The following is a 15,576-nucleotide window of genomic DNA, read 5'->3' as shown; positions in this document are numbered from 1 at the left end:
CACATATTGCCAAAGAGTTGTTTGGCCGGGATCCGAAACCTCTTTCCGCAGCATGCCAAAGCTGACGCGGGGTCCACCACGTGGATCTGGTCCTTCAGAATTTGGTTCCTCGACCATGAAGAGGTTGTATTTATCTCCCATTACCTCAGCTAGCTGCTTCTGAAGTTTTGCAAAAACATCCTCTCTCTTTCCTCTAAGGTTGCCAAGAAAAAGAATGCCTTCTTCTAGATCGCCAAAAGGCTCTTCTCTAGTTACCCAAAAGGTTGAATAGCCGAAAAGCTTCTCCTTAATAATCTTAACATCAGCGGGATCAACTTTTTCTGGCCCCAGAAGTTCCATTAATTTAAAAGAGTCAACCTGGAAATTGCTGTATGATTGTCCAACGGGTGATAGAGTTGGCGGCTGTGGAAGAGAAAAATATTAAATTCTATAACCATGATTTTCTTTCAGTTATTGAACTTGACTAAACTTATGATAAGATTTAAGACTTTATTTTTTCATTCAAAAATAATTTACTCACATCATATTGTCTCCATCCTGTTCATTCTCCAGGTCACCGTTATTATAGCAAATAGCTCCCTAAATAATTCCTATGCCAACATCACAACCACCACAAAAACTTATCACAAGACAAAGTGACGAGCACACGATGAATCACCTTGTATTGTTGAGCTCACTTATTTAATATTCATGAAGTTATCGTAGATCTTGTAATATCTGACTTTGCTAGAGACTTATCCATCCTAATATCATACTGGCTCTATTTAATAGTTTGATCTAGAAAGAATAAAGTCCAGTGCCTAAACTTACCCTCCAATTTGGCTTGCTCTGCAAACTTAATGCTTTCTAATTCAAGTTTTGCTCTATATTTGTAATGGTTCCCTTTGAACACCATGTATGTGGGATGAGTTTTATTCGCCATATGGATCATCCTCTGTTTTCTTTTTCAACTTGTATGTTTCTTTGTTTATCTGCTCTAGATCTGATCATGTTCCTTCTAACTCCACGACTCCATGTTTTGTAATCTTCCACTTCTATCCCCATGTTCTTGTCACTAAAATATTAAATACCCCACATTTCTACCTCAAGCAAATTGCCAGGTTTTTTTGCTACTTCCTCCAAAAAACTAGCATAATTTTCTCCAACATATCTTCAGCTTAATGATAGCCAATCGTGAAACAAGTATCACATTTTAAAACCACAACCATTACTAGTTCGAAGTTACTATATAACATCTCATTTTGGAGTATAGGTTATAAAATTTTCGTAGGATCAACTGATCTAACTTTTTTCAAAATGGTCGCATGCTCAAAAGTTAATTTTTTACCAAGCCAAACAATATTTTTCCGTCATCTCCACCTCCCTGGTACATACGCTGTACTACCAATGCAAATAATCAAAATAGAACCTCTAATACCGAATTTAAATTATTACTTCTATTAAATCATTTGAACTCATGTTCATACCATCCAGCAGCAATTCCCTTTCTAAGATTCCGCACGAAAGAAAAATGGTATCACATATCACTTCATGCAACCAGATTGTACCAATAAAAACAACCATTTAAAAAACAAATCTCCAAGACTAACAAATTTCAATAGAGAAATGAAAAATCATTACGGCAAACAAAGTGACACATTTAAGCTCACCCGCGAAGACATAGAAGCCGCCGAATCATCGGAATCATCATCAGACTTCTTCTCAGATGACGTCATCGTAGCCAAATTCGTATTATCTTTATTTTCTCTATCACTATTGACACCAATATCATCGTTCCTTTTGTTTTTACTATTATAACACGACCTAATAACGAAATCCCACCTCCCAAATTTCCCGTTCCAAGATAATCTTCGCCTTTCTGAAACAAATTTCCCGCAAAGATAACATTCGGCACCGTTGTTCTGAAGTTTCTGCCGGAAATTGCAGCCATATAGAGGGGTTAAACGGCAGCTAAAACTGGTCAAAGCAACCATTTTCAATCAGGGTGCCTTCAGTTGGCTACTATACAGTCCATATATCTGCTTTTTTTTTTTTAGATAAATGGCGAAAATGAGAGGAGATATTTTCTGGTTACAAGTCGAGAAGAAGATTTTCGGGGTTTTGTAAGCATCTGTAGAAGCATATCTTCTTCCAGTTTTCAGAAATACTCCATTAATTAATAATTATACATTGCCCCCTCCAACTCCTATTATTGCAATTTTCCCACTGGTAAATTTCTAAAAATCAATTCTTGCTTAAAAAAAAAAATACTGAACCCAATTCAATTTCAAATTTCATTTAAATTATTTAGTTATCCCTACGCTAGTTTTAACTTTTTTCTTAATTAACTTTGGGAAAATAAGTATATTTTAGTCTTTTATAATTATATTTTTGTGATTTTGATATTTCATGGTGTTAAATTTCAATTTTAGTTAATTATCTTTATTTTTTAAAAAATTTAATCTATTTTACGACATGATGTTGATATGACAGTTATGTGACACTATATGTCAATATTTTAGGTGATAAATGACAAAAATTGAAATATATAAGATGAGAAAATTAGAACGACAAAGAAGTAAATATGGATAATAAAAATATATAATTTGATATAGAGTAGGTTTTTTATGAGACGGTCTCACGAATCTTTATCTATGAGACAAGTCAACCCTATCGATATTCACAATAAAAAGTAATAATCTTAATATAAAAAGTAATACTTTTTCATGGATGACCCAGATAAGATATATGTCTCACAAAATACGACTCATGAAATCGTCTCATTCAAGTCTCATTCAAGTTTTAAGAACGATATATGTGCATGTATTCAATTCATATTTATTGTAGGAAACAACCGAGCCGACTAAATTTCGACACCAATTAATGGGAGTCCGCTTCTTCAGATTCATCCTCTTAACAATATCATAAAAACAAACAATTTATTTATATTCAAGAAAACAAAAGAGAAGGTTGCGTAAGTTCTTCCTTTGCATGGTCATTGTTTCTTCACCACTCTCTTTAGAACTTATAATTTCGTAGTTGAGCTTATATATCGATATAATTATTTCCTAATATTTGTTTCAAAGGAACCCATTTTTCCCAAATATATGCTGGATCCGTTCTTTTCGGACTCTGTGTTTCAATCCTGTATCGGTTTGGCGGTATCAGATTGTGCATTGGTGTTGGGTTAACTCAAGCATGCAAGGCTGATGCAGAAGTTGGGGTGAAAAAGTCATTATTCTTGAATTTGGGATACAATTTCTTGCTTTTACTTTCATCCTTTTACATCCTCATGTTGAATTCCTTTACTTTATCCTGCAAACTAAAAGGGTATTGATTGCTTTATTTATTTTGTCCTAATCATATTTTTTGTTCAATAAAAATCTTGAACACCGGTAGTTTTCAGGGCTGTCATAAAGTTAAAAATGGTTCTGACTCATAAATCACTGTTCGTTTTGTTCTTGATGACATCCGCATTGCTCGTATTATCTAGGCTTTTAGTGCTTAGATCGAATGGCCGCCCTCTCTCTTTTGATCTTAGTATATTACCAAACTCAAAGCTTCTTGCAATGGCAGAGAATGAGCATCATAATAAATCCCCACTAATTAGTGCTTCAAAGGGTGAAAAAAAAGAGACAAAAAATGATATTTCAAGAAAAAGTGATTCTAATAGGCAAGTTCTCAAGGTTTTTATGTATGACTTGCCCTCAGAATTTCATTTTAGCCTCTTGGGTTGGAAAAGGAAGGGGAAGAGTGTCTGGCCGAATATCCGGGCAGGGGTCCCTGAGTACCCAGGTGGATTAAATTTGCAGCATAGCATAGAGTATTGGCTGACTTTAGATCTCTTGAACTCAGAATTTGCCGACAATCTGGGATGCCGTAGTGCAATAAGAGTACACAATTCTAGCCAAGCTGATGTGGTGTTTGTTCCCTTTTTTTCATCCATAAGCTATAACCGATACTCGAAGCTGAAGCCTGGCCAGAAAAGTATAAATAACTTTTTACAGGAGAAATTGGTTCAGTTTTTGACGGCTCGGGAGGAGTGGAAGAGGTATGGGGGAAAGGATCACATAATCGTTGCCCACCATCCGAATAGTCTTTTGGACGCAAGAACGAAGCTGTGGCCTGCAATGTTCATTCTTGCGGATTTCGGAAGGTACCCTTCAACTGTTGCTAACGTTGAGAAGGATGTGATTGCACCTTATAGACATATGATTAGAAGCTATATGAATGACTCATCTGGTTTTGATAGTCGTCCAACTTTGCTATATTTCCAGGGAGCTATATACCGAAAAGATGTAAGGTACCTCTGTCCCTTTAAAAATGTATATGCATGCTCTTGGTGATTCTGATTGTGGTTAGCTTATTTTTTAAAAAAAATTAGTAAGTATTGATCATTCGTGGTTATTTCATTCAAAAGTTTTTTTTTATTAGAGAAGTAACTTTGAAAAGTTATTAGACTTTTATAATTCATCGTTCTAAACCAACTTAAGTTTGATTCGAAATTTATTTCTGGTATGCTTTTTTGAGGTGTTTCGGAGTTCATAGAATCTATGAGCCATTACAATGCTGTGTATTTTAGTTCACCGGAGTTCTTGTTGAAAGTTATGAGCATATGTATGAAAAGGAGGCTTTCATTTCTTAGCAAATAAAATTCTTTGATTGGCAAGGTCAAGACTTTGTTCCGTTGATCCAGCAGAACTTTGAGAATCACGTGAAAATGCACGAAGCGTAGCATGAAAGTTGTTTATTTTGATCAAATTGATAGCCACGTTACACTTGTGTTCTTTAGCTAAAGCCTATAGTATCTCAGAACATTTCTTTAAGATTTGATGCGGGATAGGAGTGGTGTTATCTTTTATGTGTGATGTTCTCGCAATTTTGTCATTCTCAGGGAGGAATTATCCGGCAGGAGTTGTTCTATATGTTACAAAACAAGAAAGACGTGCATTTCTCATTTGGCAGTGCCCAAAAGAATGGAGTTAACGAGGCGTCCCAGGGCATGCACTCTTCCAAATTCTGCCTCAACATAGCAGGCGATACTCCCTCTTCAAACCGGCTTTTTGATGCCATAGCTAGCCACTGTGTCCCAGTAGTTATAAGTGATGAAATCGAGCTTCCTTATGAAGATGTTCTTAACTATTCTGAATTCTGTGTGTTTGTACGTACATCAGATGCCCTCAAAGAAAACTTCCTCTTAAACCTCATCAAGAACATCAGCAGGGAGGAGTGGACCAGAATGTGGAAAAGGCTAAAGGAAGTTGAAAGGTTTTTCGAGTTTCGGTACCCATCTCAAGATGAAGATGCTGTTCAGATGATATGGCAGGCGTTTTTGCGAAAGGTTCCGGCTGTAAAAAGGGAAATTCACAAGTCCAGGCGGTTTACAAGAACCACTTTGCCTGCAGCAGGGCTTATGTCTTTTCATGTGCCAAAATTTTTTTGGAAATAGCTAATCTTGTATAAGCAGGTTTTGATATTTTCTCTTGCGTTTCCTGAATTCGATTTCAGCTACTCAAGAAAATGCTAATGGAATCGAATCCATGTACCATGAAGTTACAGCAAATTGAAACTGGATATTTGCTGCAATGTGGAAACTTGCAGAATGTGCAAGAACTTACAGAGTAGAAGTGATCCATTTTCAGAATTTGACATGGCTTTTTTTTTACCACTTCTTCCCAAGAAGATACAGAAAAAATGAAACTACGTGGATGAGAAAATGGTATTTCGTTGTAAAACTTCACTCCATCATAAATGTGCATTTATGAATTCAATAATTATAATTAACTCACCAACATTGAAAAATAAAAGCTTGGCTTGTCATATTGAAAATTATGAATAATGACATTCCATAATAATAATGAAAGCTACAGAGCTTTGGATTATATAAGATGACAAAATTCGATGGACTCTCCAACCAATAGGTAAGGAATTAACCTCGTGTGGAATTAGTGCTCTTTAGGACATTAAGATTACTAAACTCCAAAAAAAACATCTAATATCAATCCATACAAACAAATAATAAAGTTTTTAAAAAGAAAATCTATAATTTTGACAAAAAATTTTGAAATCTCAAGGGCATTAATTCTGAAAAAAAAAAAAGTTGCATTATTTTTTTATAAAATATTTTCAAATAATTATATTTGGTTATGCAAAATTCTCATTTTTAGTGAACCCGTGAACAACCCACCCATTCGCAGTTTCTGTACAAATTTCACAAACATGCAGTGTTCTTCCTTATATGTTATTATGAAAGCGATAGATAGAGAATGATTTCTGAAAAGATGTATTTTGTACCTGCCTATTTTGATTTATAACAATATAATTATATTTTCGTTTTCTTGTTTTTTAAAAGAGTACGAGCCTCTGCAAGATTGGGTTATAAGCTTGATTAAATATCTTTTTTTTGGGTCCAAAAGCTTTGCATCACTAGCCTTAGATACATCATATATAACCTTGTAAATCAAGACTCTTGGTAATAAATACTAAAATTATATACAAATGTAGTAAACATCATTGTCACGTGTGAATGACTGTAATAAACACAGATGATAAAAAGCATAATGATATTTGGTAAGATGCCGACTTCCTTAATTATTGATGCTTAGAAGGAGTCATCAATCTTGAACAAATCAAACACCCATTACCAACCTGAGGAAAAGAAAGCAGAAGTATATGGCCAACAGACCAATACCCAAACATTTCTCCAACTCCATATTGTTCTTTGATAGTATGACAAGTGCCCAAAGCAATCCTGCCATTAAGAACCCCAAAGTTTCATACAAATCACTACTCTTAGGGATGACATAACCAGACGGGAATTCGCTCCATGCTGCGAACACGAGGGACAATCCCAAACCGATCAATGTATTGAACAATGGGCCTGCATAGCAACCAGAGATGGCGATTTGAGCCCCATCCGGCCCGCCTTTCAGTGCCAGGGTTAGATTTGCTATCAGATCCCCTATTGAGTTCCCCCATGCTAGAACTGTGAGCCCCAAGATTGAAGGGCTTATTCCAATAATACTTGCAAATGAAATCAACAGAGAAACTAATTCCTCTGCAAGGACATACGCCCAAGTGATGCTCATCAAGAACCCCCCTGCCAACCAAAGGAATAGGAATCTCTTTGGTGGCCCTGACTTGTTTGTGAAAAATAAAGTAAGATTCCCAAGAAGGATCCCTATCAAACTCGCCGATACGCAAACTGGCAAGCAGGCCTCAGCACTCGCAGCTACTTCTGTTGTGTTCCAAATGGTTGCTAATAGAATTGGTGCTAGTGTCACAGAACACACAGCAAACGGTTTAGACCATTTTTCTTCGCTAACAACAGGAATTGTCAGCCTCATTGGCAAGAAAAGTGGCAGTTCCAAGATGTAAACTGCCCACTTCCAGAAATTAGAACATGCTGGTGATGAATGGCTGCTCAAGATTCCTGTTAATATTGGTACATGAACACCGGATTCAACACCTTGTTTTTTTGATACGTGGCAGCCCTTTTCTTCATCAACATAGCCAAGTAAGGGTGTCGTCACTGTTGCACCAAATTCATCAAGAACCGGGGGATTGATCGCTACCCTTGTATTCTTACTATAAAAGTAATGCATGGCAGAAACCACAGCAATGTATAGTAAATAAATACAAACAAAACACACTGCAGACCACAAGGTAACCCTTCCAAATATGGTGAGCATTAACAAACAACAGAGAGTAAAAAGAAAGAAGAGAACATCCCTCACGAAACTCGTTTCGTCCACCTTAACATGGCGTGAAGAAATCAAAATATTCAGGACACCCACGACAAAACACGAGACGAACAAAGCACCTCCCAACACACCGTTCAGTCCAACCTCCCCCGCACCCGAATGCATAAAAGAAATTATACTCGAGAAGACATCATTAGCGCCATTCCCAAGTGGGAGAAGAGTTGTTCCAGCTATGGTAGGGGGAAGTTTCAGCACTTTTGAAAGGTTTTCAACAGAAGGGCAGAAGTATTCAGCTGTCGTGTTCCCCAAAACACAGAACAAAACAACGAGAGACAGGCAAAGAACTGCGTATCCAAGAACTGGCGTATCGCTGCACGTACAGTAAAATATTTCAAGATAGTTAAAGTACCCTTCACCAGAACAAGAACTGTGTGTCCTCACATATGCACATTTTGATCTGTAATCTGCAAAACTCTGAAAACCGGTGCAACTGTCACTGCTTTCACCCGTTTTTTGGTGATTCTGAAGGTGATGAAAAGGTATAGAAATGGGATTCTTGGATTTATCAGAATAATTTGAAACGACAAAGAATGAGATCAAAAAGAGGAAAGACAGGCCGAGGAAGAGAGAAGTTGCTGGATTCCTGTGTTTGGGTGTTAATTTGAGACACTCCATTCGAATGAAAGTATGACAGGAGTACTTACAATTCTGGGGCAAATACACTAGGATTTCAACGTTATAAAGTCGAGGAATTTTGGTATTTTGTGGGTTAGGATTGTTTGGTGGAGGTGTTTAGATTGACGTTGGTTGAGAGCTCTTCTATCACTGAAAAAATGATTGTCGTGGAATTACAAATTCACAGGATCGGAACATGACAAGTATATACACCTGTCAATGCCTAATTCGGCCATGGTTTGTTTGTACGAAAGAAGAATCGGAACGCTAAGTTCCATTGGTTCTATACGTAAATCAAGAGGAAGTGGATAGCATGCATTGAGTCGTGGCTCGTGAATTGCCATTAAACAGGTCGTGGAAATAAGGATTTCAGTCTGATTTTATGCATGTTGCAGTGTCCTTCAATTGAATAATTTATTTTCAAATGTAAAGTAGAATCATACCAACAGCTAGACAATATCTGATTCTACCTGTATTCATGAACAAATGAGATCCATATATGTTTCTCATTTCTTGCACAAACAACACCACCTCTTCAAGTATATTTGAGTATATTCAAAATACATTCGAGAATGTTAGTTTTTTTGAAAAATTGATCAAGACTATTTTACCAACTAGGCAACTATCCCTCGTTTACACCCCATTTTCTATCTAAATAAATGTCTAGACTATTTCATGATTTTGATGTTTTCTTGCATGCGTTATAACTAAACATACAAAATATAATTGGAAGTTTTTTTATATAAAAAAAAACTTAAATTATCTTTTTAAAAAAACAAAATCGCATTACGACTTTGCGAAGGTAGAACGCGACTATGGTTCGCATTGTAAAAACTTTGAGGGTGTGGAAACAACCAGACGAACCGGAGACATTCATAGGTAACAGGTAAAAAGGAGCTCGGAGAAATCGAGGACCTCTCCTAGAAATCGCCGAAAAATTCAATTCTGGAGGAAACTACTTTTTAATTTTACATACACAGTAATTGTAAGGAAAGAAAAATTGGGAAAAATGGATTGTGCTCTGAATATAGCGCCTTCTTCCATTTGTTCATTGGCTTCCTCATCAAATTATCAGGGTAATCGAAGGAGTTTCTGGTTAATTCAAAAAATAGTGTGCGAAAAACCCAAGAATGACACCGTTTCGCGCTCTTCCTCTGCTTCTCGTCGGATTCAGGTATGAGATGCCTAGGAATATATGTAGACATTATTATGTACTCGAATGGTTGGTTTTCTGAGCAATTACCTCCCAAATACACGCATTTGGATGGGTTCTATTACCAAAAAATTCAACTTTGATCGCTGTACCTGTAACTTAATGGGTCCTGGAGCTGAGAAACTCTTTTCTATGTTTATGCTTATATTTGTTTGGAACCGGAAAATTATGATTTTGCAGACAGTGCCAAGGGCGATTGGGAATGTGAACCGGCAAAGAAGCAATCTTGAGTCACTTTTTTGTTATGATAAGCCTATTCCGGAGGAAATAATTGAAACGCCGATTGGATTATCCATTGTTGAGAAAAATATCGGAGATAATCCCCGTTGCGCAATTTGTGAGGCTAAAGGAGCTGTTCTTTGCACGACTTGTCTGGGATCGGGCTTATACGTAGACTCTATCTTGGAAAGTCAAGGAATCATCGTAAAAGTTCGTTGTTTAGGTAACAATCGACCATATTTTCTTAACATTCTAGATTGGGATTTTTAATTTTAATGAAGAAAGCAATACTTGCATATGCAGATTATGTATTTAAATATTGGCCAGGAATGGAAGCTTATGCAAAAATGAGGTTCTTTTCGCAATGTATAGATTGTAGTTATGAATGTTTATATAGGACTAAATTTAGATTTGTGTTGTCATGCAAGGTTGAGATTGATGATTGTTGAAGTCTGTTTTGAAAAATTGAAGTTGGCTTTCATATTTTTGTGTGCTATGCTAGAGTAGTTAATAACATTAAAATTTTTAGCTAGAATTATCATATACACTTAATTCTCAAAGCAAGTGATGCATGTGAAATTGAGGCGGGAACTAATTATTCAGATTTGTCAGGTCAGATTGGTAAAAGAAAGTTACAATACTCAAACTTAACTCATCAATTTCTCTTGTGCGCTGGCTTTCTTATTTCTCTGGCGTTGTTGAAGTTGAACTATTTTCAACAAGGACGTCTTTCTTTGATTAAGAAACCTCGAGTTTCCTTGAACAACACATTCTATTTTTTGTTTAGGGAATTAATCATTGTATATAGATGGGATTGTTAAACCATGGATTTTTCCGTTTTATCATCGGATCAATGTTCTAAAATTTGGCCTAGGCGCTAGGCGTTGGTCGACTGCACCGAAAAAGTGCCAGTCGGCCAGCCTAGGCAGCCTTAGAAAGCTTTTAGGTTTTTTTTTGGTGAAATTTTTTTGTGCTTTTAATTTAAAAGCTCAATTTAAAAAATGAAAGGTAATTTTTTTATAGGCCCTAAACCAAAGTCCAATGAGAAATACGATTTGTTGGTATGTCCTAACACCCCAAACTTCTTCTGCGTCTGTGATATAGAGTGAGAAAACTTTGCGAGGATGATTTTCCATCCGAAGAAGAGGGGGATCACAACGATGATATTGAGCTTGTGTTCGATAATGAACAAGTTGTTGAAAATTATGGAGAAGAAGAAATGAAGTAAATTTGTGATATTCTATTAGTTGTGTAATTTTGAAGGCATTTTAAATTTGATTATATTGTGTTTGAGTTATGTGAATTATCATGTTGATATAGTGGAATCCGCCTGACGGCGCCTAGTCTCCTCCTAGACGAATTTTAGAACTTTGCATCAGATATGATGAACCTATTGCAAAACTGAGCATAAAAATCGATTTCCTCTCACCGGCCTGGGCATCGGCTTAGATAGAGGACAGAATTGAAAATGCTTTGACCAAAGTCTGATGTAGAGATCTTTTTCTACAGTACAGTGCCAATTAGCATCTTTCTCTGAGTGTCTATTTGCTTTAAGCAGGTGAAATTTTGGAGCAATTTTTTGAAGTTATGTAGCTTTGTTACCTCTTAGAACTAGTAATATTCCATTTTTCTTCTATTTGGTTAAAACTCCCGAGTTTGTGTATGATTTGTGGTTTAGAATGTGAGCGATTGTTGAAAACTCTGATTTTACCTGCTTATCGATGCAGGTTGTGGTGGAACTGGGAATACAATGTGTTCAGATTGTGGTGGCCGTGGTCATCTTTGACATGCTTGATGCATAAGGTTTGCTTCTTGTTTTGCACTTCTATTAGCTGTGATCGGGGATGTGGCAGCTACAAAAAAACCCCAGTTATTCTAGATAGACAGAGTTGATCTATGAAAAGGCTGGCCCTTCATCTTCTTGTTGGTATTTTTGTATTTCATTTCCCATTAAGTGTAATTTCCATTTCTTTCCAAACCGGGCAAGTGTGTATTTTCTGTAATATTCTGCTAGTATGTGTTGTTGGCCGAAGAGAATCATCTTCCACATGCATTTTACCCTCGAAATAATTCCCTCCAGCCAATTAAACTGAAATTGGAATCGAATCTGACGGTCTTTGTGTCGATTTCGATTCGTAAAAATAATAAAATATCAAAATTATATATTATATATATGAGCTTTGTTTTGGTAAGCATCTACTCTGAGTATCACTGAAATATCATCGTGAACATCCAATAGGTGGACATCATTTCAGGTAATGCTAACCCACAGTGACAGTTCATCGTTGATTTATGTTCGTGTCGTTGCAAATTGTAACTAAATTAGAAAAATAATTGTTAGAAATTTGGTTTTTATTTATTGTATCGTATGTAGTTGATGATGAATTTGTCATTTACTTTTTTATATTTATAGTTTTTTCACTTATAAAAAAAGAAAGTGTTAAAAACACCAAGTACGTTAGATTTTCTACAATAGTACCCTGTAGCCATGTTCTATTCATGTAAAAAGCCTTAAAAACAAGATCTGGCTGAGACCCGCCTTTGGTCCAATGGTCTCACCCATCAACTTAAGCTGGTTTTTTTTTCGGGTTCGATTCTCCTCTCCAGCGTGGGTTGTAATAAAAAAAATATGATCTGGCTATATAATTTATTATAGTTATTATTTTATAATGAAAACGATTTATTTTTTTCAGTAAAGTAATAAATATCGATTGCAGCAGTGAGGTTCATGAGCATCTGTAGAATCCACCGACAAGTCAACGATACTACATCCTATCGATCAAACGGCTAACTTAGAGTTGTTTAATCGTGTGGTTGAAAATGAAAGTTCAACCGTCCATTGCCGTAATAACACATCACTCATAAAAATCACCCACCCACCTTTAAAAAGCGGCAGTTGGAGACTTTCCCTTCCAAGAAAGCAACACCAAAATTCATCTCACTCAATACGCTCGTTGTTATTTTAATAGGTCTATTGTCAAACGATCCATGATTAGGTCAATTTTATCGATATTTATAATAAAAACTAATAATCTTAGCATAAAAAGTAATATTTTTCATGGATGACTCAGATAAGATATCCGTCTCACAAAATACGATCCGTGAAATCGTCTCAAACAAGTTTTTGTCTTGTTATTTAGCCCAAAGCCTATAGTGTCTTTGATATTTTCTCGAACAATCTTGTCACTTACAATTTAATTTATCGGACTAATATGATAAAGTTATTATGTTAGTAATATGATTTACTTAGTATGCATCGAAATAAAATTATCAATTTGTATAATCTTTTATCTGATCATATTCTATTATTATTTTTTTTTATGTATATTAGAACCCCTTTTAAATACTAATTCTGAAATGAAGCCATCCTCCAATCTGTTCCAATGGATACCAAAATATTAATGATATCCTTCACACTGACGTCCCTTCTCTTCTTCCTCCTCTACACGACCACCAAACAAGTACACCCCATCACTATTTTCAGACCAGCTAAAACCTTAATCGTCCCGAAACAAGAGAACCCATATCCAGTCTCATTCGCATACTTGATCTCAGCCTCAGAAGGAGACACCATGAAGCTCAAGCGTCTCATGCTGGCACTCTACCACCCTGGGAACCATTACTTGATCCATTTGGATTCCAGCGCGCCGGAGGAAGAACATCAAGAAATCGCGAGATTTGTGTCTAGCAATCGTGTTTTTGGTGAAGTTGGGAATGTTTGGGTGGTGAAGAAGGCTAATCTGGTGACTTACAGAGGTCCGACCATGCTTGCTACCACTCTCCATGCAATGGCGATGCTTTTGAGGACTGCCAAATGGGATTGGTTCATTAATCTTAGTGCCTCTGATTATCCATTGGTTACTCAAGATGGTACGGTGAGTGAACCATCTTCCAAATTTTTCTAAAAAAGAATTGAATATGAATATATTGAATTAGTCAACTGATAAACTTTTTTGGCTTTGATTTCATACATATAGTGTTTTAATTTACTCTTTGATTTTAGAGAATATTCATTATTCCATAATTGGTTGCAGATCTGATTCATGCCTTCTCTAATCTGCCAAAAGATCTGAACTTCATACAACACAGCAGCCACTTGGGCTGGAAAATGTAAAAATAATTTTTCTCATTTTACTGGTTTAATTTTCTTAGCTTCAAAGTTCGGCAACTGGCATCAATACCAACACACGCTGTTGTTTAAACAAAATAAAAAAAAACCATTTGCAGGAATAAAAGAGGGAAGCCGATAATTATGGATCCTGGTTTGCACAGTGTAAATAAATCAGAGATTTGGTGGGTTATCAAGCAAAGAACCTTGCCCACTGCCTTCAAGCTTTACACAGGCCAGTTTCACTTTATCATCTCTACAATTTTCTTGATTCTATATTCTTTTGTTCTCTCTGTTTGTGGAATTTTAGTGACATCCAAATAGACACAGCTCATGTAGAATTCTGATCTATACCCCAGCACCTTTAAAAAAGTTGCCCAAGTGCGAACTAATAATCCACTTCTATTTAGGTTGTCTAGTTAGTGCATGATCAATCAATTATATATTGTTCATGAATTTACTAATGGAAGTGTACTAATTAATTATATATGAACATTCGGGATTTCTATAACATTATTTGATAGATATCGAGTATAAATCACTCACGCGAGAGGGAGATAATTAATGTCCAATTAAATTCACCATCTATATATATGTATAAAAATGATTTGAATGAAATTGAGAGATAATTAAAGATTGGTTTCGAGATAAAGCTCGTTCAATCTTCTTTCGGTGGTTAAAGAAATAATTATTCTATGGTTGAATGTCGATGTCAAAGCGCATAATAAACTAGAAATTGGGCTGCTTGATGTTGCTGGGCATTTTGTGCACATGCTCCACTCATTAAATTATGGTCCCTAATTTTTCATATTGACCCTCCTCTCGACGTATATGATGTTAGTTGTTACATCATCACTCCAAATAAAAAAAAGACTGAAACTGCTAAAAAAAATAAAAAATATATATAATTAAGACTGAAATTTGACCTTAAAGTTAATGTCGTGAATGAACATATATATAATATTGTATGTATTACACAGGTTCGGCATGGACAATTTTATCACGATCCTTGGCCGAGTACTGCATAATAGGATGGGACAATCTCCCAAGAACCCTACTCCTCTACTACACCAACTTTGTCTCCTCCCCGGAAGGCTATTTCCAGACACTATCCTGCAACTCCCACAACTTCAAAAACACCACCATAAACCACGATCTGCATTACATTACGTGGGACACTCCCCCAAAGCAGCATCCTCGATCTCTTGGCCTCAAAGATTACAGAAAAATGGTGCAGAGTAACAGACCCTTTGCTCGAAAGTTCAAGAAAAACGATCCGGTTCTCGACATGATTGATCGTGAGCTGTTGAAGAGAGGGAAGAAGCAGTTTGCTTTTGGAGGGTGGTGCTCTGATACTAATGGGTGCACAGAGTTGATGGCTGAGGGTTATGGGGTTTTGAGGAATGGAGCGGGCTCGGAGAGATTGAGGATTCTGTTGAAAAGGTTGGTTTCAGGTGAGAATTTGAACAAGATCAGAAGATGTAGATGATGAATTTTACGTTTGAGGGAGATATATTATATATTTTCTTCACGTTGGTAATTATATATATTCAAACTTTAAAAGTGAAAATAAGATTTTATGTACATGTAATAAGATTGTTAAAATATGTTACATACCAGCTAAAACAATGTCTCATATACTTTATTAATAATTGTTAGAATTATAATTTAATTAACTT

At 36.0% G+C, this 15,576-nt stretch overlaps 5 protein-coding genes across 5 annotated transcripts; 3 read left to right on the top strand and 2 right to left on the bottom strand.

The window, feature by feature from the left end:
- Nucleotides 1-6: 6 nt before the first annotated feature.
- Nucleotides 7-2,133, bottom strand: LOC140966978 (probable zinc metalloprotease EGY1, chloroplastic; the record flags this gene model as incomplete). The annotated part of the gene is made up of 2 exons (XM_073427302.1): nt 1,650-2,133; nt 7-402 (listed from the first exon to the last, which is right to left on the bottom strand). Coding segments are annotated over exons 1-2 (720 nt in total), but the record flags the coding sequence as incomplete, so codon positions are not given.
- Nucleotides 2,134-2,855: 722 nt separating this feature from the next.
- LOC140966980 (probable arabinosyltransferase ARAD1) lies at nt 2,856-5,582 on the top strand. The gene is made up of 2 exons (XM_073427304.1): nt 2,856-4,277; nt 4,874-5,582. The coding sequence occupies exons 1-2, from the start codon at nt 3,405-3,407 to the stop codon at nt 5,426-5,428; spliced, it is 1,428 nt and encodes a 475-aa protein (XP_073283405.1). The 5' UTR covers nt 2,856-3,404; the 3' UTR covers nt 5,429-5,582.
- A 768-nt stretch (nt 5,583-6,350) lies between these two features.
- On the bottom strand, nt 6,351-8,677 carry LOC140966982 (cation/calcium exchanger 1-like). The gene has a single exon (XM_073427305.1). It carries the CDS (start codon nt 8,355-8,357, stop codon nt 6,609-6,611), a length of 1,749 nt encoding a protein of 582 aa, XP_073283406.1. The 5' UTR covers nt 8,358-8,677; the 3' UTR covers nt 6,351-6,608.
- A 523-nt stretch (nt 8,678-9,200) lies between these two features.
- On the top strand, nt 9,201-11,829 carry LOC140966979 (uncharacterized). Its single transcript, XM_073427303.1, has 3 exons — nt 9,201-9,531; nt 9,751-10,012; nt 11,517-11,829. Exons 1-3 carry the CDS (start codon nt 9,367-9,369, stop codon nt 11,573-11,575), a joined length of 486 nt encoding a protein of 161 aa, XP_073283404.1. The 5' UTR covers nt 9,201-9,366; the 3' UTR covers nt 11,576-11,829.
- A 1,277-nt stretch (nt 11,830-13,106) lies between these two features.
- Nucleotides 13,107-15,549, top strand: LOC140966977 (beta-glucuronosyltransferase GlcAT14A). Its single transcript, XM_073427301.1, has 4 exons — nt 13,107-13,659; nt 13,824-13,899; nt 14,017-14,132; nt 14,878-15,549. Exons 1-4 carry the CDS (start codon nt 13,173-13,175, stop codon nt 15,384-15,386), a joined length of 1,188 nt encoding a protein of 395 aa, XP_073283402.1. The 5' UTR covers nt 13,107-13,172; the 3' UTR covers nt 15,387-15,549.
- Nucleotides 15,550-15,576: the final 27 nt, after the last annotated feature.

Source organism: Primulina huaijiensis, unplaced genomic scaffold, assembly GCF_012295235.1.
Source record: "Primulina huaijiensis isolate GDHJ02 unplaced genomic scaffold, ASM1229523v2 scaffold208336, whole genome shotgun sequence".
In the NCBI taxonomy this organism is placed as follows: Eukaryota; Viridiplantae; Streptophyta; class Magnoliopsida; order Lamiales; family Gesneriaceae; genus Primulina; species Primulina huaijiensis.
The sequence above is the reverse complement of the archived record's forward strand: the minus strand, read 5'-3'. Positions and strand labels throughout refer to the sequence as shown.

Coding starts and splice junctions, on each gene's coding strand:
- LOC140966980 (XM_073427304.1), top strand. CDS start 3,405: ATGGTTCTGACTCATAAATCACTGTTCGTTTTGTTCTTGATGACATCC. Junction 4,278..4,873: donor GAGCTATATACCGAAAAGAT/GTAAGGTACCTC, acceptor TGTCATTCTCAG/GGAGGAATTATCCGGCAGGA.
- LOC140966982 (XM_073427305.1), bottom strand. CDS start 8,357: ATGGAGTGTCTCAAATTAACACCCAAACACAGGAATCCAGCAACTTCT.
- LOC140966979 (XM_073427303.1), top strand. CDS start 9,367: ATGGATTGTGCTCTGAATATAGCGCCTTCTTCCATTTGTTCATTGGCT. Junction 9,532..9,750: donor CTGCTTCTCGTCGGATTCAG/GTATGAGATGCC, acceptor ATGATTTTGCAG/ACAGTGCCAAGGGCGATTGG. Junction 10,013..11,516: donor CGTAAAAGTTCGTTGTTTAG/GTAACAATCGAC, acceptor TTATCGATGCAG/GTTGTGGTGGAACTGGGAAT.
- LOC140966977 (XM_073427301.1), top strand. CDS start 13,173: ATGGATACCAAAATATTAATGATATCCTTCACACTGACGTCCCTTCTC. Junction 13,660..13,823: donor TCCATTGGTTACTCAAGATG/GTACGGTGAGTG, acceptor AATTGGTTGCAG/ATCTGATTCATGCCTTCTCT. Junction 13,900..14,016: donor AGCCACTTGGGCTGGAAAAT/GTAAAAATAATT, acceptor AACCATTTGCAG/GAATAAAAGAGGGAAGCCGA.